The sequence below is a fragment of the Carassius gibelio genome, chromosome A19 (assembly GCF_023724105.1).
Source record: "Carassius gibelio isolate Cgi1373 ecotype wild population from Czech Republic chromosome A19, carGib1.2-hapl.c, whole genome shotgun sequence".
Classification (NCBI taxonomy): domain Eukaryota; kingdom Metazoa; phylum Chordata; class Actinopteri; order Cypriniformes; family Cyprinidae; genus Carassius; species Carassius gibelio.
Genome location: NC_068389.1, coordinates 21,263,408 through 21,289,354, shown reverse-complemented (window position 1 = coordinate 21,289,354; position 25,947 = coordinate 21,263,408). Strand labels below are relative to the sequence as shown.

The following is a 25,947-nucleotide window of genomic DNA, read 5'->3' as shown; positions in this document are numbered from 1 at the left end:
AAGGTACTAATACACTCTGTTTAGTGGTCAAGAGGGTACAAAGATGTCCCTCTGAAGGTACTGCCCCAGTGATAAGCTGTTGTACTGGTAAATTTTTTGCACATTTGTCTGACAGTGTACAAGGAGTGCAGTAGGAAGTGCTTTACAATAATAATAATAATAAAAAGTCAAGAAACATATCACATGAAAACAAATAAAAATACCATAATCTAAGTTTAAGACTCGAAAATCACTTTATAATGACAATAAAAGATAAACGTAAAATTAGAAGTTAATAGCTATGTTTTATACAATATCTGGCTTCCATAACATCTAATAAAATCTATTGGTGATGTATTCCAAAGACACAGCTATAAGCTACATTACACTGAATAATGCAACATTGAATAAAATCACTCCTAATTGTAAATATCCTATCATCAGGTGAAATCGAATGGCTTATAATTATTTTGATGCAATTAAAAACACAAAAAGATCACTGGTGGTTCACGGCACCTGAACCCAATAATTCAAACAACTGAGAATAAATCTATAGGTGACCTCTATTTTTATTTCTAGACATTCAGACAAACGAAATGAAGGTTTTACAGGCTGTGTTATGCGTGGTTAGCGTCCTTCAGCTCTGTCATGGAGTCTCCAGTAGTGGAGAATGCTACTTCAACGCAAAAGGTAAAGTGGACTACACAATACAATATATAGTTTGTTGGGCTAAACTTGATGTGTGACTGAAAGTGTTAATGAGCACCGTTTTGCCTCAGCCAGCTGTGAGCACAACGGCCGTGTATTTGACATCGGGGAGGCCTGGATAAATGACGAATGTTTCCAGTGTGTGTGTTTCGAGCCTTTTGGAGTGGGCTGCTGTGAACAGTGAGTTTCAGAGGCACATACTACATGACTATAAGCACTTTATATGCAGCTGATGATGAAACTTTTTGCTCTTTACTGTTATCTAGTGGAAAGCAGCCAGTCGATTTCCCGCCCTGGTGCGAGGCCATTAGAAAACCAGATTCCTGCACAGTTGCTGTAGTGATGAAGGCCAACCATAAACTTCCCTGTCTGTTTGGGGGGAAAACCCGCCTGTGGAAATCAGAGAACGACCCACTCTTCTAGACTGCACTAGTGAATTAACATATGCAAAACACTATTCAAATATACAGCGTTTTCACCATGTTTCACAATGTACATGTAGGTACACACTGTTCGATATTTTACTGTTTTTTGAAAAGTTTTTTTTAAATAATAATTTAAAATAACTGTATTCTATTGTAATATATTTAGAAAATGTTATTCCGGTGATAGCGAAGCTGAATTTCAGCAGCCTTTACTCCAGTCTTCAGTGTTACATGATCCTTCAGATTTTAGTTGAGCTGCTTAATAGTTTTGACCCAAACATTTGAACAGTAGAGTAATATTATTTAAAACGAGTGAATCTGAAGTACAGAAGGGTCTTAATTATCTAATAATCCGAACCTCTTCAGAAAGTTTCTTAGCATTTCAAGATTCTAAAAATGTCATTTTAAAATAATTTAAATCATTGTATGTATATCATGACTTAAAACTAAAAGGTGACATTAGATTTTTTTTCCAGCAATGAACAAACCGTACTGATGCCCATCTCAAAACTGGTATTTTTGTCTCTAAATAAATATTAGTGACCGTTGGAAAGTGCATTTTTCGGTTTCTAGTATTCACACTACAGATAATTTTTTTATAAAATGGCAATAACCATCTGAATGTGCAAGAAAACCAGAAGAGACTTCGATCCTGAGAAACACTGGTTCAGTGACAGTAAAAATCATGGTCTTTATTAAAAAAAAAAAAAAATTAAGTATCATTACACAAGAAACAGACAGTAACAAGTGATTACACATCATTGTGGGCTTTTTTCCAGTTAAAACTACGTGTTCACCCCTTTTAATCTGTATACTATTAAGTGTTACATTTCGCTCCCATTTACTGTGTTCATAATACAGATTTAGATCTGCATGGCTTTTGGACCTTTCGAATCTGGCAGTGCCACTGCTTTGAACGCGCAAAAAAAAACAACAAAAAAAAAAATTTATATCATAATCTTCAACCTTTCTTCCCTGGGTAGAATATGGCTCTTTAAAGCAATTAAAACTAACTGAAAATAACAAAGCATGCCACCTGAAGAAACCATGACTTGGGCTCCTCTGCCACCATAAGCCCATAGCAGTGCAGGATTTCAAATAGTGGTTTGCAAAAGTAAAGTTTTGTGTTAAAATGCAGGGGGATTAAACCCATCAAAGAATACATATATTACTCAAAAACTCCAAATGGAAGCAAATGCTTTTAATAATAAAAAAACAAAAAGTTCCTCGCATGGTTGTGCATACTGTTACAGACCACATGATGTGGTTTTGGTCCCAAAACCTGTGACACCGACAAACAAGCAGCAGAAACTTGTGCAGGAAGAAGAGTGTGAAGAGGAGCAGTGGATCAGGCATCAACAAGACCAGCAAAAACATCCTGTCACATGACCAACAGGAAAAAAAAAGAAGAATCTAAAGCCAAGCTGATACTGATACAAAATGTTAAGTAAATCAGCTTTAAGTAAAATGAAAAATCATTGAGAGTTTTGGCTGATGGTCAAAGACCAACGTGCTACCATATGGCTAGCATTTAACATTTGACACTTTAGGAATACCATAGTAGATTGTTCCTGAAACCACTTGGGATTTTCTGAGGAGATGAGCAGTGAAGCTTAAATGTTCTAGAAAGATTGAAGTACTTTTGAAGCACCGAGAGGCACCGCATTTTTACTGGTTGGCTTGGTGAGCCCATCCTCCAGCAGATAAAGAAAGAAAAGGGATCAGAAAAACAGAAGAATCAGGTGCGCAGAGACAAAGAAACCAAAATGAGATGAGGGTGTCAGGAAGGGAAGAGGACGTTTTTTTTCCTGCTCCAGGTCTTCCTTAGAAACTATTGAGCTCGCTCAGGGTCTGGTCCAGAGTGGCATGGATCTTGACGTTCTCCTCTTTAGCACTTCTCAGTTTCTCTGCAATGAAGAAAAAAAAAAAAATCCCAGAAGGACAGCAAAAAATTAAATAAACCTCAAGATCATATTGCAATTCAACACTTTGTGTGGTTTTTATAATAATATAGACTTTTGATTTGGCTACAAGGTCTAAAGTTAAGACTTCCTAGGTTCCTTGAAGAACCAGTATAGATGGTTTTCCAAAGCAACCATATTAGGTTGTAAACTCCTTTTTAAAAATCCTTTGGAGACTAAAATGCAAATGGATACATTCTGATACAATGTTAAGCTACCACTACAAATCCTCTGCGTCAGCATTATATTTGAATTACAATTCAGCTTTAATAAATATTACTCGTGAAACCACTCAAATGTATGGGTGACAGATACTGCAGATAACATTCAATTCAAATATGTTGGCTTTGTATCCCCCAGTGTTACAATTACGCAACAATGACATGTCAGTGCTTTGCTTTAACCACAGCACTGGGGTAAAAATAACTAAACAATAAACCAAGTTTCAGAGGGCTAGAAGGCTGAACTACAGACTTTTACTTTTGTTCTATGACATCAGGCCATCTGTTGAGACTTTAGAAAGAAAAGGACTTGAAAAGACAGCTGTTTTAGTGAATAGCTAAGATCTTCCTTAAACATTTATTCATTACATCCCCCAATAAAACAATCACTTTGCAGTTGCTCAGCTGATGAACTTCTCACATTTTGGCAACCAGCTTCCATTTCTAAATGGAAATGTTCCTTTTTGGAAAAGCGAAACAGATTTGAGTGGCCAGTAAGAATCAATGTTTCTAGCCTAAAGAAGAGTTGCCTGCCCCCTACCATCTATAATCTATAACAACCCCTATATCTACTTTCCAAGCCTGTCTTTAGTTTTATTTTTAAAAGGGGGGCAGCCTTTCAAAAGGAACATGAATTTCTGATTTTTACAACTTCAACAACTGATTGTATTTAACACTACTTTGTGTAAAACCTTATTAGGTCTTAAATAAGGGAAACCATCATTATAAAGTGTTATGTATTAAAAATAAAGCATAACTGTTTTAAGATTGTTAAACTTCCTCTAGTTGGCCAAGATATTTTGCCCTTTGGTAAGCATTAAAATCATAACTTTTTGAGGCCTTTTTGTTTTATTTCAGCCATATACACAAGTGATAATCTTAGCCAAAGCTTGAACTCGCGTTTAATTACAATTAGTGATTGAAAACTTAGCCAAGCTTTTATCTTTCAACCACAAGATATTCATGTGTACTCAATTTGGTAAATGCCTAGTTGCCCAACACCAGCCCACTGTAATAAAGAGAGACAAGCAGACATTCAAAAAGAGTAGAGCTTTTTTTCCTTCAATAAACATGGACACAAGGCATGAAAAATACACCAAAGGTCACAACAGAGACTAAAACAAAGGGATAAACGAAGAACACAAGTCTCTGAATACACTCTGATCCAGATAAGAGGAAGATGTTGGGGCAGATAATGAACATCTAAAAGAACAGAAATTCAAAGAAAGCAGAAACAGAACAGGGCTTAAATGGAGAAACTGAAACTACAGACACAAGCACATAGAAAAATACATGAAAAGGGGATCGAAGAAGAAGCAAGCAGCATATATGGACAGTCAGAGAAGACGAAGAAGGATTTCTTGAAGTAACAGTCAGCCGCAGAACAGTCCAGAAACTCTTTATCTGTAAATAGACACCAATGGTAAACACCGACAAAATGTCATCATTTCTGAATGAGCAAACCGAACATGCAAGCGTTAAACATGCATGCTAGAACAAACAACCCCTGAAAACACCAATTTTAGGTTAAAATTCCTTACTATTATTAACATGAACCTTAAAAAAGGACAAACAGGGTTTCTTTCTTCGTTTAATTCTCCCACAACCCAAAACTCCTATTTATAGAAAGCAAGCTATAAAATGGGCCACTCGTAGTGCTGTATGGTTAGGAGGTCAGAACTATTAGAGAAATTAACATACGACCACCCACATTTGCAGATCCACACTATTCTATATTTAGAAACATGGTAGGAATTGGTACTGCTTCTCTTAAACTCTTAAGGCCCTGCAAAAACAGATCAGCCTGTTAATGAAGGGTAGAAAATGTCCCCTTTATCTGTAGGCAAATAAGAAACCATTTAATGCTGTTAGCATATTAGTTACTTGACAGGTGCATATAAGTTAGAATCACACTACAGTAATTGCCCAAGTCACGACATTATTCACACAGACGCAAAGCAGTTGACAGCAAAACGACAGCTCCTGTCAACTATTAACTCCTTGCGACTGAGCTTTATACTGTATAGCAAAAGTATACAATCAGAGGTTATGAAGCTCAAGGTTAGATAACCAATTCAGTCACGAGACTCAAAATCCACCACAGCGGCAAATCTCAGCTGAACTAGCAACAGCAAACCGTAAGTAGAGCTTCACACACATGCACAAGCCTGTATTTACATAGAGGTCATGTCGTTGAGGGCATGATCCAGCTCCTCACTAATGGCCTTATACTTGAGTTTCTGAGAGTAAAGCTCATCTGTTCACACACACAAGGAAAAAAAGACAAAGCATAGAGGAAGGAAAAAGTCAGATAAGGAAAGAGTATGAAGGAAAGATAAAAGGAGATAGGAAGAAAAACAGCAAATAAAGAATAAAATGTCAAAGCAGACAGGAAAATAATGCTATGAATAGAATATGGAAGGAAAACGTGTTAAAGAGAATGACAATCATACCTTCCAAATCATCAATGGTTTTCTCCAGTTTGGCCACAGACCTCTCGGCAAACTCAGCACGGGTCTCAGCCTAGAGGAGGAAGACATGTGATCAAACTCTGCATAAGTTAAAATAAACCTGAAAAGGTTACTCAACATTAATACAAATAAAATCAATTTGTAAATCACAAATAAACCTAATGATATTTAAACTTATCTAAAAATTTCAAATGTTACATTTCATAATGGAGAACTGTGGCTAAATTGGTTATAACATTTCCAGGTTTATAACAAGTGTATTGTATAATACAAATATTGTTAGCTCCTTGACTTGCTTTTGTTCCTCTTCACTTTGGATCTGCTAACTGCCTAACTGTAAATGGAACGGATGTTTTCAATCAAAGTGATTAAACATGAGGAAGTCCTAGTAACTGATTTCTCCTTTTATTGATACACGATTATGTTGTGTGCAGACTGTGCACTGCATGTGGAAATCTGTGCTGGAGCATATAAAAGGGTTTCAGCTAGTCGCACCAGTCACTGAACAGAATGAGCACAAATGGAAGAAACTATATACATTTAATGCACAAGTTAACATCAAGACTAGCAGCCCTAACGTGAAATCTTCTCACCTCCTTCAGCTTATCAGTGAGGATCTTGATCTCTTCCTCATACTTGTCTTCCTTCTGGGAATACTGTAGGGAAAATAAGTTGGGGTGGGGTCTTATGAGAATCTTGCAACTCAGCACTCACACACATACACCATCTGCGAGTTTGACACCCTTCAAACAGACAACCGATTTCACTTCGATGACACTTTAATGCTGACATGTTTCTACAACAGCTCTTGATGTGAAAAGTAGCGCAGCTGTCTATGTTTTGACATCATAATGAGGCATGTCTTCCACCTCTTTTTCTCAGTTTCTATGCAGGCTGGCTGCGTCCTGGCCTGCTGCTGTTGTGCAAGGCTTGTGACACGATGGCTAAGATTGCTGCTGCGAGCTGCCAGAACTTTAAACAGATCGGGACATGTGTGCAGGAATGCAGCCGCAACAGCAACAAAACACCAGGTAAAATAGAAAGGGAAAAACAGACAGAATTCTGATGCAAATGAATATAATTGTAATATTTTAATGCTATGGCTGATACCTCAAATGCCTGTTATTTTATATCTATATTATTTAGGCAATAGTATGTTACAAGTGAATCAGGCTTTACAAAATTATATTCTAGAGTATAAAAATGCCTAAAAATCCACTTTGAAATCTGCTATTGGAACAGAATTGGGGGGATAGTAGTACACTTTCTACATTCTGTAGATTTCTAGTTAAACCAAAAACAATACTTATGCAAACCATAAAGTGCAACAAACAATAGATTTGATTAAGAAAATAAATGAGATCCAATAATAGAATTCCATCAAAAGAAATCTATTGTACTGTAACACACACACACACACGGCATGCCACAGAATCACATGCAAATGAATGGGTGTTTCTGTCAAAAGCTAGTCACATGCAACACTGCATTCATTAGAGTCACTTCTGCTTTATTAGTCTAAAGGCTTCCGAGACCGGTTGCGCTTGATTCTGTAAGGGACCAAAATGGTGGCACTTCATTCATTTCATTACGCAACAGTGCTTCAGGCATGCTGGATAACAGCTCGTCTAATGGCGATGTGGACATGGAAAATGAGAGGGGGTCTTGTCTTCACTGTATCCCTGAGGCCAATTACAGCTTTTTATTGATGCAATGGTCTACCACTGTAATCTGGGCTGACATACTTGGCCTTTTGTTTTGGATGATGATATATAGTTGTACACCAGGAAAAGGGCACATGTAAATGAGGGTGTTCATGTTATGCTCACATGACCAGTTAGATCACTGGTTTGGTAATTAGGAAGCCTATATTTGATCGCCTGGAAGGCAATTTGTGGGGGATTGAATCAGTGTTCCTTTGAGGGTTAATAAAAAGGGATGAACACTTCAACCAATCAGAGATCGTGCAGAAGGAAACACATACACACACACACACACTCCCTACCTTCTCAGCCTGGGCCTCCAAACTCTTAAGATTGTTGGTGACATTTTTCAGCTCCTCCTCCAGCTCAGCACATTTGCTATATACAGAGCAGCCGTTTTGATTTTAGAGGAAGCAGAAAAGAAAGGGGCACAGGGCAAAGGAAAGACATGAAGACAAGCCAGCAGCAGTGGCAGAGTAATAGAGATGATGTTCAACACATGAAAAATAGAATGATCGTTTTGTGAAGGACAGTTCCCTCAAAAATAAAAACGGACATTTACTCGACCTCATGTCATTTAAAACTAATATCACTTTCTTCTGAAAACACACACACAAAATATAGTGCACATTGTATTCAACACTTTAGTGGTATTTTGCCATTTTTTGACCTAGTCAGCATTCAATGTCGTAATATAAAACAAGAAAATCTGCAAAATATCTATTGAGTTTCACAGAGGAAATAAAATCATAAGAGTTTCGAACAACATGAGTAAATTGACATTTTTTGGAAGAACTATAAAAGTAGTGTATTTATGTTGTCGTCGCATGCCAAAATAGCAGACATTAAGCATCAAGAAAGCAAAACTAGTGTGATTTTAAAATTGAAAGCTGTCATGAGCTGTCCTAAGCAGCTTGTTGTGGAACATGAATATGTACGCTTAGGCTTTAAGCAGACGAGACACAAAAATGCGTTACACAAACATGCACATCATGCCACTTTCAAGTAAACACGACTCATGCGGTTTACGAAAGGATGATATCTGGAAGCAGATGGTTGGATGAACGGAAGGAAGGTGGAAAGATGAAGGGATAGGGTGGAAAGATAAACCAGGTAGATTAAAAACGACCAGTGCTGGAAGGAGGAGTCCTGTTTTATGCGCTTTTCTTTTTCCTTGCCCATTCACTTGCTCACTTTCACTCAGGTACCAAAATCCAGATCCAGCTAGAAAACGGCATTCTCCCAATTGTTTGTCTGTACATCCCACATCTCCAACAAACACATAACGTCCGACATATAGACAGAATTTTGCAACCAGCATATATACCTTGTCTTCTGAGGCCTGCAGACTCTTCAGTGACTGGTCAAAACCTCTCAGCTCTTCCTCCAACCGCTTGGCATTGCTGTTAGTTTGAGTGGGGAGGGGAAGGTATGTCAGGTTAAAGGTCACATGCCCAAACACAAATGAGAAGCGAAGGGACATATGAATTTAAAAATGAGTCAAGGCCATGAAATCACACACACACACTCTCTATCTCTCTCTCTCACACACACACACACACACACAAAGGAGTATTATGGTTATGATAGAGCATGCAAAATGAGCCATTTCCTCACGCAGAGAGAACAATGAATTTGAGTTTTAATAAGACTAAATGGACACGCTAGGAAAAAAAATGAGCTCAAAAGGGCAATGTGTGGTCTGTATTCAAAGTAAATGTGTTTGATTAAGTGTATGTATATTTTGAATTAACCTCTCAGCAAGCTCTGCTCTTTCCTCTGTGCGCTCCAACTCTCCCTCAACAATCACCAGCTTACGTGCCACCTGTAACACACATCAATATTTTCCAGTCATGACATTATTTTACATTTTATTAAATGATCTGTACTTAGAAAACATGTTTATACAACATGAGATCAGGCTTTGTGCAAAATGGTGTGGTTAAAATCACTGCTATTGTTAACTAAAGGTACAACCATAAAAAATAAAAATTCTGGAACTGATTTGAAGCTTAAATAAACAAAAATAATTATTAGATTTTGAGCAATAAAAAATACAATAATACAAGCTTATTTCAAAATAAAGATAAATATTACAATACTATATAAATAATACTGAAATAGCGCTGGTTAAATTACCTCCTCATATTTGCGGTCGGCCTCCTCAGCAATGTGCTTGGCCTCCTTGAGTTGGATCTCCTGGAGCTCCATCTTCTCCTCATCCTTCAGAGCCCTGTTCTCAATCACCTTCATCCCTCTATTCCACAGAGAGATTGAATTGAACAGAAGTAGGGCAAGTTAGGGTGGGATGAATGAGCCTCTCTCTGAACACGTATCCCTGTCTGACTAGGCGAACAAACCTCTCGCTCTCATCTGCGGCCTTCTCAGCTTCCTCCAGCTTCTGCAGGGCTGTGGCCAGTCTCTCCTGAGCACGATCCAACTCTTCCTCCACGAGCTGGATACGCCTGTTCAGAGAGGCCACCTCTGCTTCAGCCTACAAGGCAAACATGAAAAAAATAACAGGAGATTAGTGCTGATACAATATTCCACTGAATTTCAAGGGAGCATGAAGTGATGAGATAAGGAAGGAACATGAAGTTGGTAAAACACTGATAATTTTGAAAAGCCAAGACGACAAACATGGAGTCAAAACTGGAAACTGAAACCAATAAGACAATGGAAAAACTTCATGTGGTGGAATCATTTGGGAACTTCTGCTTGAGCAGAGTGGCACCACTATGTTTGCAATGGGCAATTACTTTTTAATAAGTGAGTGTACTCAGTGACTAGTTTTTTTTTTTAAGCAAGGCATTAGTATTAATAATGCTCTGACTAAGGAAAGGGATTATTCAAATCATTGTTCAAAACCAAATTTCAGCATGGAACATGTCACACTTTTTGAGTTATGGACGTTAATGATGCCTCAAATGTTGCCTACTGAAGAAAGGCGTGCTGTGACTTTCTGATGTTCACCCAGTTGACAAAAAAAACAGGCAAAAAACCCTCAGACGTAAAGGAAATTGATATCTCTGGATCACAATATTGTAGAGACTTAGTAGTGGGATTTTTTTGACTCTGATAGCAGGCAGTCATTCACAAAAACTTTCTAGCCACGCCCTAGCAACCAGATACTACACCCTAGCAACCATATAACAACCAAAAACAACATAGGAATGGGCTCTTGGGGCCCTAGCCTTATCTAGTTAATATGTACCTAAACTCTTTCAAACAGATGTCAGAATCTTTCAAGATTCTGAAATTATTTCAAGAGGAATCACACAATTTTCAGTCTAACAGAATGTCTAAAATAACTTGTGTCAGAAGCTACAAATCCTGAGGTAGTTTTTGCGATCGTGCCTTTCATTCATAAGTACAACTGAATAAGGAGGGGCACATCTGTAAGTTTATTGAAATAAAAAGTCACATTTTTAACAATACTGAAGATTTACGTGGGTAATACAGTAAAAACAACTGTCTAAGACCACTGACAAGTTTTACGCGGTGGGCACGAAGCATAAAAACAGGTTAACACCCGCGCGGCCCGCGCCCAGTCAGTTGAGAAACAGCGCTCGTGCACGGCTTCCGGATGTGACGACACCGCTAACCAACATTGGAGTTTCGCTCCTAATAAGGACTGAGGAATCTAAAGTCTGCGGGGTGAGTTCATCTCACGCAATGCCAATGAGACGACGGAAGGCATGGTTGAGTGATAAGACTTAAAGCAAAAAAAAAAAAAAAAAAACACCCAGACGAGTGTCTAACTCAGTTAAAATTCACGAAAGTTTCCAAAGGTTATTATAGGCTGCTAAAAGCCCAAGTGACATGCGTGAGCAGCTCAAAGTGCCGAATGAGCACCTGATGACCCAGATGTTATCGTGCTCGAACGATAACGAACCAATGACGCGAAAAGCACTACCTATTTGGGCACAAAATTACACAAATGAAAGATTCTCTAAAGAAATATTCAAGCACGAGTTATTCAGCGGAATCTATTTTGTTACTTCCTTTAGGCCTCACTCGCAAAAAAAATCCAGCAAACAATGTGAGACTAGAAGGATGAGCTAAAACCCATCTTGAGGTTAGCACTTCTAAGCACAAAAAGTAACATGCCATCGACTGGTTTCTTTATCTATATACAACAATATATCTCGCTCTGGGTCTTGGGTTTCTTTTATGAACTATGCACGCGGGTCCAAATGAAAATCTTACATGAAGATGAGCCAGTTTGCGCATTAGCTTGTAGGTTAAGCAATAACCATCTAACAGTAAAAACACACGACCTCCACAGAAATGCATATGATACAACCTATCGACTGTATCGAGAAATGAGACGGTTTTGCGTGATTTCAAGTATCGCTGTGGATACATTGATACACTTACCTGCTCCCTGGCACGCTTCTCCTCTTCGACTTGTCTCTGCAAAATCTCGGCTCTTTCTTCTGCCTCATCTGCCTGCTGTTGTAAAACTTTGATCTTTCTCTTCACTGCATCGATGCTGTTGGATCCGGCCATTTTAATGTGTTGGTTTTAGGAGTAGTGTGATCGAATAAATCAGATTCCTCTCGAGCAGCGTAGTGGACCGAGCCGCGAAGGACAGAAGGAGAGAAGAGGAAAAAAAAAAAGTCCAAGGCACCAACGCCCCGCCAACAAGTCAAACCCAGAGCGAGTGAAGTAACGCGAGGATCAGATGTTTCACGCGCCTGTCTCTTTGATTGGACCGAGGCTTCCTTAAATTTTATTAGATACAAATAATAGTGTCTGTAAAAAGAAAAACTCGGCCAGGAGGTTTTGAAAGTTGAATCAAGCGCGAGCAAGGACGTGGCAAACCGTTTTTATGTTCGAGCAGGCGTTCGGTCTCTCATTCGAATTAATGAATGAGTTTTAATGTCATGAAGTCTTTCTTCCCCTCCCCTTGCTTTCTCTAACCCCAATTTGCTCAGTTGCCTAAACTCTTTCTTTTTTCGGCTCACTTCCGGATACCCCACCCAGTCCCCAACGATTATAGAAGCGAGAATGTGGTTAACTGATCCCGGATCAGCGGCAGCGCGGAGTCAAGTCCCAACAGAACGCGTTTACGGTTGATCTCCGGTCAGTAGAGGGTTTTTTTTTTGTATGACCTGCTTGATTCTTACGGAAGAGCCACCCTTGTTTTACACGTGTCCAGGTACATGACGTAGAACAAATAAGTCATTGGCATTCCAAGCCACTCCTTAAAATCCAGGAATGTGCTCCTAGATCAGTGGGAAACTTTTGCTTTTGTGATCGTTAGGATGCTAGGAATTTTGAGTTCAGTTCATGGGATCCATGACATTTTTTTTTTCTGTTCTTTCCTCTTTTTTTGTACAAGTATACTTTATCATAATATATGAATAATTATCTTTTTCTTCATAGCATATATTTCAAATAATCTTATCGATCCATAATTTTGCCATGATTGTTTTGTTCTTATTCACAGAGGGCCGGGCCCACTAGGGTGACAACTTAACATGATTTAAATTCTATTACAATGCTTAAAATCTCTTTAAAAATATTTTTTTATACATATAAATATACACTTTAAAAACGGCATTGTCATTATTCACTCAACTTGATTCAGTTCTATAACTGTGTATAGTTGTCCATACAATCAAATCTGTGATTACTGAATATTACATATCCATAAATCAATCTAAGCGAGCCAAAATGGCCACAACTGCAAATCAATGTCAACACAATCAGGTGGTATGCATATCATTATTAAATTATACATTATTACATTTTGATGCTTTTTAACAATGAAAATGATGTGTTTTGGTCTCATGCGTCATTTGTAATCCTTCAGAACCACCATCCACTGAATTAAGTCTGGCATATTCAGGCTGTAAATGAGAACAAGGAGTGTCACAAATCCTTTACTTGTCGTTACGTGTAATTCCATTGATGGTGTCACAGGAAGTTCCTGTGCTTCTGAACAAACAAACCCTGATTCAGTTTCTTATTGCAGTCTGAGTAATGACAACAGCATAGTCATATATTTTCATGTTTCAACTTGGGTGTAAGAAGGCCACAACATAAATATACAAAAATAATCACTATTGGTAGTAAAAATGTTTGTCGATCTCTAGTCTGCCATAGTTATTCTCTATAGATTATGTTATGTTGAGTTGTGTTATAGCTAAAATGATTTCATTTTTTAAATGACCTTCAAGGAACACATATGAAATTGAGAGATTTAAACAATGTGTAATTGTATATTTCCTTTAAATGAAGTAGTCTGACATTGTGATTTGGATTTAAGTCTACTGAGAGATTCTATTATATAATTTACCCACAGGATAACATGAGGTCATAAAACAAGCTGAATTCACAGGCCTGGGCAAAACCGAACAAGACTATAGTAATGCTGTATGTGCAATCTTTCTAGTATCCGTACACTATGTCCTGAACACTGTTCAAAGGAAACCCAAGGCTATGCTTTTATATGTTCATTTTGTAATTCTTTCTACTAAGACTTTTAATATTGACGGATCTTAACGGTTTAGCTTCAGAACAATGTTAAAGGTAAAGGAATGTTGACTGATCCTGAATCATTCTGTTGTAGACGAGCACTGCAAAATCATGTTGCATCATCATTTCCTGTTTCACCCTCCCTTCACTGCTGTGGAACAATTTTCTGACTCCATTTGTAACTTTAGACTTACATCATACGTTGCCACCATCTCACCAGATGATGGCGCCAGATGATCTAGATTGTCACAACATAAAGCCCCACCTATAAAATAATTTTCTACTTTTTCAGCTTGCTTTTCATTTTCTGTATATATATATGTCTAATATATTTGATGAATAAAAGGTTAAAAAGAACTGCATTTATTAAAAAAAAATCTAATAATATATATTCCAATAATATATTTTCTTTACTATCACTTTTTATCAATTTAACACATCCTTGCTGAATAAAAGTATTGATTTTATTAAAAAAAAGGAAGAGAAAAAAAATTACTGACCACAAATTATTGACCAGTAGTGTATATTTTTATTACAAAATATTTATATATTTATTTTATTTTTTTACTTTTTATTCATCAGAGTATCCTAAAAAAGTATCACATGTTCTGAAAAAATATTAAGCAGCAGAACTGTTTCCAACTTTGATAATGAATGATCATATTAGAATGATTTCTAAAGGATCATGTGATAATGATCCTAAAAATTCAGCTTTGCATGACAGAAATAAATGATAATTTAAAGTATAATAAATTTAAAAACAATTATTTTAAATTGTAATAATATATCACAATATTATTTTTTTTCTGTATTTTTGATCAAATAAATGCAGGCTTGATGAGCAGAAGAAACTTCTTTCATAAACATTAAAAATAGTAATGTTTCCAAACTTTTGGTCTGTACTGTATGTATGTATGTGTATGTCTGTATAAAATCTAACTGTGATAAGAGACAAGAAGTAACAGACTAAACTGAGCATTTTAACTCTTTTCGACAGCAGAGATCTGAGCTGATGAGAAACTAAAGCTTATGTCTCTAATGGCCTGTTGATGCTTTAGGTCATAGGTGACGAGATTCATGGTTTGACATTCTGACCTCAAGACACTCTCACATAAACGCATGCTCACTTACATCAACATGGTAAGACCCCCTCACCCTCCCGCAGCAGCTGTACACATATTTCATCAAGCATTTGAAAAACTCAAGGAACTGTGACAGTGTTCATGCTATTTTTACATTTATGGATGTACTGTATGTATACATTTATGAGCAAAGGTTGTATCTATCCTCAACCTCTCACATTTTCACTATGACTTCTCTTGACACTGTTAGGCCGCTTGCTCAGAGCTCTATTTAAAGAATCCACCCCCGGGATTCAAACCAGATCACTGTGTCTGGTCGGTCTGTCTATCAAGTTTGCACTGTAGGATGATGACTAATTGTACTCTAAATCCTACTCTTTTTAACTGTGTGGGGTAGCAAGGTAAGTAATAGCTTGGTGGTGAAGTTTTGACTCAAGGTTCGGATGAAAATAGATTTCGAAATGACAGTTGTAAAGGAGCAACCCACACTCACCCTTTGTTTGAAGCTACTGTCCTCATGCTGCTTGTCTGATTATGGGTTGCCAGATTCAATAAATCCTCCTCACATTACAACGTTATATTATAATGTGTCTCCCTACAGTACTGTCTCCCTATCTCTGTAATGTCAGAGATGATCTCACAGCTGTTAAGCTGGTGTTCAGCTGGTCTAGAAACTAAAACCTAAAATCCCATCAGACTAATTTAGTTTCATTTAAGACAGACAGACAGACACACACACACTTCAAAGCCTATGGTATTTAGTCCATCTGAATGTCGAACTGTATGACAACAGGTGTGCCTGCTATATCTGGAGCCCAGAACAAAGGGATAATGTCAGGCAACAGACAGACATGGTGTGAGCGTTGAGAGTCCAGTCTTTTTCAATGGCAATTAACAATGAAGAGTCTTCTGCCTATTTCAAATGGATCAGTTCTTGAGTTGCATAAGAGATGTATATGAAAGCATTAGCAAATAGTTTTCAATTTTAAAGTCCATGTTGAAAAATGATAGAGATAAAAGCTATTATTTTTCAAAAACACTCCAAACATAACTATCCAAGAAGAATATTAAAACACAAGACTCACAAAGCATTACACCTTTAGTATGTTCTGTTGAAGTCTGTTCATGCCTGGAAGATTCTTTCTTATTTTTCCATTGTGTTCCTCTATTCTAGGTCTATTGCTAAATCAGCAGTCTCAAGGTGGTGATTTTCTCACTGAGGCCTGCAGGCAAGAGTATATACAGTATGCACAGTATCACCTCATGTGGTGGATTGTTGATTCAGTAATGTCATTGTCCATCTCAGTTCAGTTCTCTTCCAACTTTGTCTGTCCAGTCAACAATGTTGCCAGAAATTGTGTCCCCAACCAAGCAAACCAAAGGAGTCAGTGTTAAGGAACCAATTGAACGCCCTCTGTGACATTACTGGAGAAAAAACCTTGGGAGAAACCAGACGTAACCAGCGTGGTGTGGTTTAATTCCAGACCTCAATGCACGTCTGATTCTTAAACAAATGACTCATTCGAGCCGATTCTTTTTAGTGAATCTAAAGCATGTAGGCCAACCAGTGTGGTCTGACTCTGTAAGAATGATTCTCCTGAAACGGTTTTGTAGTGAATGTATGAACATTATGCAGCGCGACCATTGTATATGCTATAATTCTCAAACGAATGACTCTAATGTGTTGATTTTTTTTAGTGAATCAAACACATTAAGCCGAACTGTAAAACTTAAACGTGATTGCTCATACTGTACGACAAAAGATACATATAATTTATATACTTAGGCCAATTATTACACTGCATTTATGCTGCCTCTAAAAAGATTGTGAAAATGTTGAAAAAAACTTTGACAAGGCATTTTAGATAACAGTATGGAAACATTTAAGGGTAGAAATTAGTGGCTAGTTGACCTCACAGTCAAAAAAGGGGGCTGACAGTGTCAGCTGTGGAGGAGTGAATGGAGAGAATGAGAGGAATGGAGGGGTGGGATCAACAAGAATTCCGGGATTAAGTATTAAGAGTTGCATTTGTGTTTGTGTGTTTGGATGCTTTGTGATTGTCAATCACTCACATCTGCAGCTTTCTTCTCAGCTATCTCCAGTTTCTCCTGGGCGTCCTTCAGGGCCTCTGAGTATTTATCCAACTCATCTTCAGTTCCCTTCAGTTTCTTCTGCATCTGAATCAGCTCATCCTCGTGCTGGGAGAAAGAAAGAAAGGAAATAGGAGAGTGGAGGAGATAAAAAGGGAGGGGGGGAGAGAAATATTATCGGAATGAAATCATCCACTATAATACATCTTCACACATACCCTCGTGCCCCCATCACTTCTAACTCAAGTTGGCACAAAGCAACACTTTCCAGAGATTTTTTTGCCCACTTTCTTCTGGTGATGAGTTAAGATATGCTGCTTACCAAAGCTATACCTTGTGTTAATATAAAAAACTGTCATAAGCGACTTTCACACATCCTCAGCCTTATCCGTACCTCCCTTCTCCATCTCTTGCTAAGACTGTTTATCTGCCCTGCATTCTTTTCAGTGGCAGATCACATCCTCGCAACTGTTAGTGTTCAGTATCTAGTCTTCTGATATCAAGCCTTTCTGGTGGGTGCCTTTTTTCTAAGAGGGGTCTTTGGACAGTTGTCATCACTGACCAGGTGCATCATATTCTTAAACGGATAGTCCAATCAAAAGTGAAACTTCTAGCATCGTTGACTGCGCCTCATGCACAACTTTGTGCTAGAGAAAACAAGAACAAGAACCACTTCTGTGGTTTTGGATCTCAAAAATACTATGGAAGTCAATTGGAGCTGAAACTGTTTGTTTGAAAGAAAATCAAACATGTTTAGAACAACAAGAGGGGAGAAAATAATGACGCAATTAAAATTTTTGGGTGGACTGTGCCTTTTAACAAATGTACAAATGTATAAATGTATTGCAAAATCACTTAGATCTTTGTCTCATATTCAGATCTGCTTTGGTCCACAATTAAAAAAAGTTTAAGCATTCAAACCACATCTTAAATGATTCAACATTTGGTCCCCCAAACTAAAAACTCTCCCTAAACAGCACTGAAATAAAGCTTTTCCAACTCCCAAGTCAATATCAGTTTTATTTTTCACAACCTTTGACCTTTCGACCTCCGCCTCACCTGTTTGCTTCTATCCTCTGCTGCTTTCCTGTCGGTCTCTGCTTGTTCTGCCTGATCCAGAGCGTTCTCCTTATCCAGCTTGAGCATCAACATCTTCTTCTTGACGGCCTCCATCTTGGTGTCGGTGAGTAGGGCTCACGGTACGAGAAACAGAAAGTGGCAGTGCGGAAGGTGAGAGCTAGCGGTTCAGGAACAGGAGCTGGTCAAGCGAGGACCGTGGACAGAGAAAGAGAGAGAGGGAGTAAAGTGGAGAGAGACCAAACTCAGCTAGGGATAGTGGGAGGGCAGTTATATCTGGGGGCATCAGGCCATGCCCAGTTTCTAATAAACTCCGCCCACTTACTCATTATCGCTCACCTAATACAGTCATAAGTCCTGTTTGGTGTGATGTAGTGATGATGTAGTGATGTAAAGTTCATTTTCAGGACCTTATCATGATTAAAATTCAGTATACATCCATTGTTTTATCCTTCTGTTACTAGATCATTCTGTTGGGTAAGAATGAGCTGGAAGATATGACAAAGACAAGAAGGGACGCAAATGGACAGAGCTGAGGTTTGGCTATAATAAGACAAGGCCACTGTGTTTGTGACAGGCACAGGTGTGTGTGTTTGTGTGTGTGTTACATTGCTTGCATCCTCAGCTGCACTGTTCCCTTTATGGCTCGTCAGTTGCCACAATGATCACGTAACAGCTTTTTTTCTATTGTGAGACACTGTTCTATCATTAACTTGCCTGACCATGTATAATAACAAGTCTTTGGGGAACAACACTCGATGTAGTAAGATTGCCACCAATGCATTGGAATGCAAAAATCCCAAACACACTGCCATCTAGATATCTTCTCTTTATAATATATCTTTCTCTATATATTTATTCATAGAGCAAATGGCTTTTTTTATTATTAGTAACATTATTAGTAAAATGTAATAGTATACATTTTAATTGTATTATTATTTTCATAATTTCTGATCTTATGTTTTATGTTTTAAATACATTTTCCCACCATTCTAAATCCAATATTGTACAATATAATTCATGTAACTGATTATAATTTATACACGTACATTAATTTTTTTAATACATTTTAATGATTTTACACATTTTAAACTTAGCATTATTTTATAGCATCCTAAACACGATATTTTATCAAAGCAACCACTTTTTTTTTTTGATTTCATATTTTTTTATGTAAAGTAAAAATAATAAATGCATGATAAATACAATAATAAAACAATACAAATAATTAAATACATTTAGGTTTTAGGAATTAAATAAATAAATAAAATGTATATATGTCTACTAAACCTGCATTTAAGAACCAATCTTAATATTACATTATGCATCCATCTGCATTCTTAACTTTAGAAGTTCCTCATGATTAGTGATACAAATGATAAAACAATAAAAAAACAAAACAATGATTGAGCTTGATTTTTAAGTGAAAAAACATACTGGAATAATTGATATTTGTAAACTAAGCTTGCATTTAGGACTGAACATTAATATCAAAATCATATAATTAGTCTTGTCTAAATTCTTAACTAGTATACAAAGGGTCTTTTCCTCTAGCATCGATTGTTTTATTAGCTTTAGACGTTCCTTTAGATGAATGATATGTGTATGTGAAAGCACAGTTTTATTATAGTGATTAGTCATTCCATGTGCATCTTTAACTGTAAGTTCCACTAAGCTCTTGCTGAAGTAAAAGGACAATGATGGTATCAGGTTACGGGTGAGCAGACTATTTTCAGCCAGGGGGGCAGGGTATGGTTACAACAAAACATGAACAACACAGATAGGTTAGCTGTATTCAGATTTACTTATATAATGTATTCAGAAAGGAAGAAACTATGTACTATGCAGAAAAGGAAAGTTTGCGTAAGTCAATGCTTTATAATAAATCTCTGATAAATAATGCATCACTTCATTCCTCTAGTAAAGGCAGGGAAAGTGTTGCTCTGAAATTCAGGACCAATCAGTGGATACTCTTTTTTAAAGTCTAATAGATTTACTCATTCTTTCAACACAAACTTTAGTTTAGGAAAGTGAAGTGACGGATGAGTTAGTATATATATAAAGTCTGTGTGTGTGTGTGTGTGTGTGTGTGTGTGTGTGTGTGTGTGTGTGCGCGTGCGAGTCTCCACTGTTGGTCACTGTTTAGGAGTAGATCTTAAGGTCCACATTTTTTTCAGAAAATTTTATGTTTTTATACAAATGGAAACATTAGATACATACAAATTCGCCACCAGTTACAACATAAAATAGTTTTTTTCATGGGATCAGTTGGAGGTGAGTGCACCTAAAAATGTACATTGTTCTTTCTTCTGTTGAATGTGAAAGAAGATATTTTCAAGAATGTTGGCAACCAAACAGTTGCCACTGGTACCCATTGACTTCCAGAGCATGACAAAATACTCTGGAGGTCAATGGCTACCAGCAACTGTTTAGGTATCCACATTCTTCAAAATGTCTTATTTTATTTTTAACAACAAAAAAAATAATAATACTGATTTGGAACAACATGAGGTTGAGTGAATGATTTTCAATTGTCCCATTAATAGTACAAATTTGATCATTTCACATTGATTTACTCACACACACAAATGAAAGACAAAGCAATCCCAGTGATGTTGTATATCAACAGTTTTAATTCTTCAACTGTATCCTAGATCCACTTCAATATATCTGAAACACCGTGTGAACATTTCAACAATGTTCCTGTCGTGTTCCATATAAACATTTTGATGCGACTTCAGTAATTCCTATGTTTCTTATAGTTACTTCAAAACATGAAGAATATCATCCTACAATCATCTCTAAGACATTGCTTCCTGAAATGTTGAACTGACTCAAATAAAAGCATAATATATCTTAGCAATATTCAGCCAAGCGAATTTTGGCACACAGGCAAGTGACTGCAAAAACAATTCTTAAAATTAAGACATAAGCAAAACTGTAGTAAGACACATCAAATGTTGTTGGTAAATTCTGGAGATGGGATTTATTTCAGTCAATAAATCTTCTTCTATTTACAAAGTATTCCCCGTTAACACACACTGTGGGCTGAGGACCCATTTATAATATCATAATACTCAATCATAATGACCTTCATGGGTTTATTAAGTTCTTTGCTATAAATGTAAATATATTTCTATATATTGCTATAAACGGCAATATAACTCCTTCATAAAAAGCTCTCAAGTTTCTGAGAATTTTTTTTTTTTTTTTTTTTGTTATTTAGCCAGTAGTTTTGGTCCCAGTCTATTATGTTGGCACATTTCAAGTTATGGCTTCATTCTAACTGCTCCAACATGCTCAAAAAAACAATTTAACGTTCCATTTAAAACGAAGAAAAATAAATAAATCCAAAATAAAGCACAAGAGAGAGACATTTCTTTACAATGGCCTCTCACAAAAACAAGTTTACACTTAAAAAAGAAGCTCTGTTCTGGTTTGGCTCCAGCATGTGCAGAATCTGTACAAAGCACTGTGATGAGTTTCTCACACACACACAGTACATCAATCCCAGTACCCTTGAGCTGGATCACTTCTGTTTGGTTACTTTGGTTAATCTCAAGATTCTTAAAGAATGTTTCCCATTTCAAGCCGCTATAAAGTGCAAAGTCCCATTATTTGCATGACTCCATCTCCATCACAATGCTTTGGCCTGTACTTATTGGTCCGTGGATGTCAAAAGCCATATGATTGGATTCCAATGAGAAGACATGAGGAATATTAACATGTCATAAACGGCCACACAGAAGCTATAAGCAAAATTACTGGATGCAACTCAATACTGTATGTATATAATGTAATGAATATTCATAAACTGAGTAAGAATCTTCCCTGTTCGGAGGAAGACCTGCTCATGGAGTCTATAGTCTGTTCCTTCGGATGACAGGCAAGTCTAGGGTTGAGAAATATTAGCAGTGCGAGACCTCGCGGTCCCGGGGGTCTGTAGCAGATTCAGTCTCTTCCGGAATGTCCTGCAGATCTGTAGAAGACGAAGAAAAAAAAAAATTAAGTAAAATAATTTTACCAAATGATCTAGATCAAATGAACTGCTTTCTGAGAATATAATTTATATCTGGAAAGTGTAAGATAAACACTTGATAAGCCAATTTGGCCTTTGGAAAGTAAATAGTCTTACTGGAACGCTGGCCGTTAAACTTCACAAACTGCAACTTTAATAATACACGGTTTAAATCATTTAATTCAGATCTTCAGTGAAAATACGTCATGGAAAAACAGCTAGGTAGTTCATTTTCATTTATTTTTTTCTTTTAAAAATAAAAAGGTTTGGTGCAAAATATTTATGATCAATACATTTTCCCAGCGTAATCCAGTGCACATGCTTGAACACGACACTTTGTAAGCTTGGCAAAATATTTACCTACACACTTTCATCATCATTCATACATACAGGGGATCATTAAACTAGAAATGAATTAAATTAAAACTACTACCACTCAAAGGATAAGGGTTAGTAAGATCAAAAATACAGTAAAAACAATAATATTGTTATTATTATTATTATTTTATTACAATTCTATTTAAATATGTTTTAAAACTGTAATTTATTCCTGTGATGCAAAGCTGAATTTTCAGCATCAATAATCTGCTCGATATTTTTCAGAAACTGTGATACATTTTTTAGATTTCTTTAATGAATATTAAATATAAAATACAGCATTTATTTGAAATATTTTGTAATATTATAGATGTCTTTAAATAGTCGCTTTTGAACAATTTAATGCATCCATGCTGAATAAAAGTATAAATTATTGTTATTATATTATACTGTATTATTATACTGCATGCAGCATGAGCAGTATGCCATTTCGAACACATCTCGATACTAAAGTTATTTAATCTCAAGGGGCTTTAAAATTCAAGTCTTCTGTGTATGTAAGTGTACGTACAAAAGGTAGGTTCAACGTGAATGACCTCCTAAAGTTCTGGTTGCGTTTATTGAGACCTACAATTTATTGCCATTATCCTCCTATAACACACATAAATGTACATTATTTCAGTTTAGTCCAAGAAGGTTCTCCTGTCTGACAGAGTTTAGTGTGTGTTTGTTCACTTGTCTGTGTGGGGGTGAGTGAGTGTGGAAAGTTTGTGATAGATTCAATGTGTATGTGTGTTGTGCACATTGGTTGCATAATAATGTGTGTAGGCTGCTGTTAGTGTTACAAAGGGCCAAAGTTTACAGTGTTCTAAATGAAGAACATCTATACAGACCGTCTATAAAGATAAATATATATAATCATTTCATATTCAAAAGAACAAACTACTTCCAGCAACCAGTTGCTAGTCTCTTGTATCACTCTTCCTTTTCTTTTTTCAATATTTACTATGTATTTATATACTGCTAATAAGAATTATATATATATATATATATATATATATATAATTTTTGCTTTTGAAAAACTATTGGATTAATTTATTTACATATTTATATATAAATGTATTTATACTTGTGTGTGTATATATATATATATATATATATATATATATATATATATATATATATATATATATATATATATATATATATATATATATAAATGGTATATATCAATTTTTTATATTTAATTTCTATATCATATTTATATGGGTGTATATGTATTTATATCGGTTCTGTGTCAATCTACAGACCTCTGGGACTTTCAGAACGGGGAGACACCCTCGAATCCACCTCGTCGTCATCATCATCATCATCATCAGATATCACATCCACTTCCACATCACTGCCTTCCTGCAGGCCGTCTGATTGGTCCATCAACTCCTGGCAAGCCAATGGGGTGTCAGTATTAGGGTCGGTATCGCTCTCTCCGCGAGTTGCTGGGGCCTTGAAAATAGGAAATGAGTAGCGAATGAGATTTGGGAGATACTACATTGTGGCTCTTACATACTTTTGTATGTGTCATGTGGTGTTGACTTCAAGAGCACTGATCCTTCTTGTTAAACTTTGCCTTTGAGTGCAAAAATGAATTTAAATTCTGCTTTAGACTAAAATGTACTAAATGAACTCACCTGTGAGCCTGTATTTCCAGCTCCATTCCCTAGAGTGGCGCTATTAGTCTTAAGATCCCTGAGCTGTTTCTCCAGCTGGGCTTTGGCTTTCTCGCTATGCCTGAGTTTGCCCTCGGCTCCCCTGAGGCGTACGAGCTCCTCCTGCAGCAGACTGTGCTGCCGTTGAAGCAGGGCCAGCTCTCCCAGCGAGCCAAAGTCACTTGCACCATCCCGGGACAGGGAGCGAACTGTACGAGCCTTTGCGGTGGCCGGGGAGACCGAGCTCTCTCGTAGGCAGAGCTCTAGGATGGAGTCCTGTCGTATCACCACACCCTGGCAGAGGATGAGTTTTTGGTGAGTTCATTTCGGATCCCGATGGTACATCAGTGCTTTTATGAAAATCTGACAGATGTATTTTGCAGTGCACACATACCTGTAAAGCGTGTAGCTGAGCACCGAGATTCACCAGCCTCTGTGACACCTCCTGAAACACAAAAGAGACATTCAGGTGCAAATCATTACAAAACAATAGGAATATAATGTAGAAATATATAAAACACACACACTAGTCTAAATAAGCCTGGAAATTTGGGAGTCTTTGAAATATTTATAGGAGGCTAGTGATGCACAGTATTGTGGAGGGCGATATTTGTTGCATATAACTCGTAAAATTGAAAAACTAATTCATGCCAATAATGGAGTTGCAGTTGATTATTTCAGTTTTATGGACTATCTGCTTGTTTTTATGTGCACTTTTTGTTACATAAGACATAATCATAGTCTCATTGATCACTAGGAGAAGATCCTCGGCCCATGTTGAATTGGTTTGCATTGGTTTATTGAAATAATTGTTTTAATACATTTTAAAATATTATTTATTCATGTGAAGACAATGCTAAATTTTCAACAGCCATTACTCCAGGCGTTACTCCAAATAATCATTCTGATGCTGCGCAAGAAGCAATTCTTATTATCAATGTTAAAAGTATTCAGGACTCATCGATGAATACAAAAAGTAAAAAAAAAACCCTGCATTTATTTGAAACCGAAATCTTTTGTAACATTATAAATGTCTTGACTGTCACTTAAACTTAATGCATTCTTGGTGAATAAAAGCATTACTTTAATAATAATAATAAGTCACTAATCCAATATCCAGTGAATTAAAAAGCAGAAGTTAGGAGTTTTCCACATTGTCTATATGTTTTTCAAAATTCAGATTCTAAGCTTTTAATCACCAGTTATTTTGTGTGTCATAGTGTTTGTTATTATACATGTTCTAGTCATTCCAATTAAAAGGATTCTAATGCAAAAAGTAAAACAATCAGTTATATATATTTATAATCAGCACACACTAAGCCTAAAATGTCAGTACCTCACTTGGTGGCTTGTCCTCCATTTGATTCCCATTACCATCCTGAAGAGAACAGAGAAGTTTTTACATTATTCACACAATCAAAATTCTGAACCAGCAAATTAATTCAAAAAGCTTTCATTTGTCAGCACTATGATTCGATGAAAAGGGAGATGAAGCGCAGCTTTCAAGCACCAGTGCCGAGTCGTGATGGAGAGTTTTTGGTAGATTCAGGTTGCTATGGATACCTGCGAGTTTCAGATGGGCTCGGAAAATGACTAATTTATTACATAAAAACTCAGCAATACCATCGAACCCTCTATGTGCATAATTATTGCATTTTCTGAAGCATATTTGACGCAGGCGAATGTGGATGCCAGAGAAGT

The 25,947-nt window shown here is 36.8% G+C and overlaps 3 protein-coding genes across 16 annotated transcripts in view; 1 reads left to right on the top strand and 2 right to left on the bottom strand.

The window, feature by feature from the left end:
• On the top strand, window positions 1–1,861 carry LOC127935182 (prostate-associated microseminoprotein-like). Its single transcript, XM_052532824.1, has 3 exons — window positions 1–669; window positions 759–867; window positions 954–1,861. The coding sequence occupies exons 1-3, from the start codon at window positions 576–578 to the stop codon at window positions 1,108–1,110; spliced, it is 360 nt and encodes a 119-aa protein (XP_052388784.1). The 5' UTR covers window positions 1–575; the 3' UTR covers window positions 1,111–1,861.
• Window positions 1,779–18,458, bottom strand: LOC127935180 (tropomyosin alpha-3 chain). Of its 12 annotated transcripts, none has more exons than XM_052532814.1 (10): window positions 18,187–18,457; window positions 17,110–17,235; window positions 9,829–9,962; window positions 9,608–9,725; window positions 9,223–9,293; window positions 8,796–8,871; window positions 6,359–6,421; window positions 5,748–5,817; window positions 5,473–5,551; window positions 4,330–4,698 (listed from the first exon to the last, which is right to left on the bottom strand). In XM_052532814.1, the coding sequence occupies exons 1-10, from the start codon at window positions 18,298–18,300 to the stop codon at window positions 4,695–4,697; spliced, it is 855 nt and encodes a 284-aa protein (XP_052388774.1). In that variant the 5' UTR covers window positions 18,301–18,457; the 3' UTR covers window positions 4,330–4,694. The 12 variants fall into 12 exon arrangements, with proteins under 12 accessions (XP_052388776.1, XP_052388773.1, XP_052388781.1 ...); XM_052532815.1 differs by lacking the exon at window positions 8,796–8,871 and adding an exon at window positions 7,771–7,846; XM_052532816.1 differs by lacking the exons at window positions 4,330–4,698; window positions 5,473–5,551; window positions 8,796–8,871 and adding exons at window positions 1,779–3,019; window positions 7,771–7,846.
• A 2,356-nt stretch (window positions 18,459–20,814) lies between these two features.
• The window catches only part of LOC127935289 (rho guanine nucleotide exchange factor 2), a 43,773-nt gene continuing 38,640 nt past the window's right edge, over window positions 20,815–25,947 (bottom strand). For all 3 annotated transcript variants that reach the window (XM_052533021.1, XM_052533022.1, XM_052533023.1), the window contains 5 exons: window positions 25,583–25,624; window positions 24,641–24,691; window positions 24,229–24,540; window positions 23,851–24,043; window positions 20,815–22,183 (listed from right to left, as the gene is read on the bottom strand). In XM_052533021.1, the coding sequence (XP_052388981.1) occupies window positions 22,113–22,183; window positions 23,851–24,043; window positions 24,229–24,540; window positions 24,641–24,691; window positions 25,583–25,624 (669 nt within the window). In that variant the 3' untranslated portion in view covers window positions 20,815–22,112. The remainder of the gene's footprint in view (window positions 22,184–23,850; window positions 24,044–24,228; window positions 24,541–24,640; window positions 24,692–25,582; window positions 25,625–25,947) is intronic.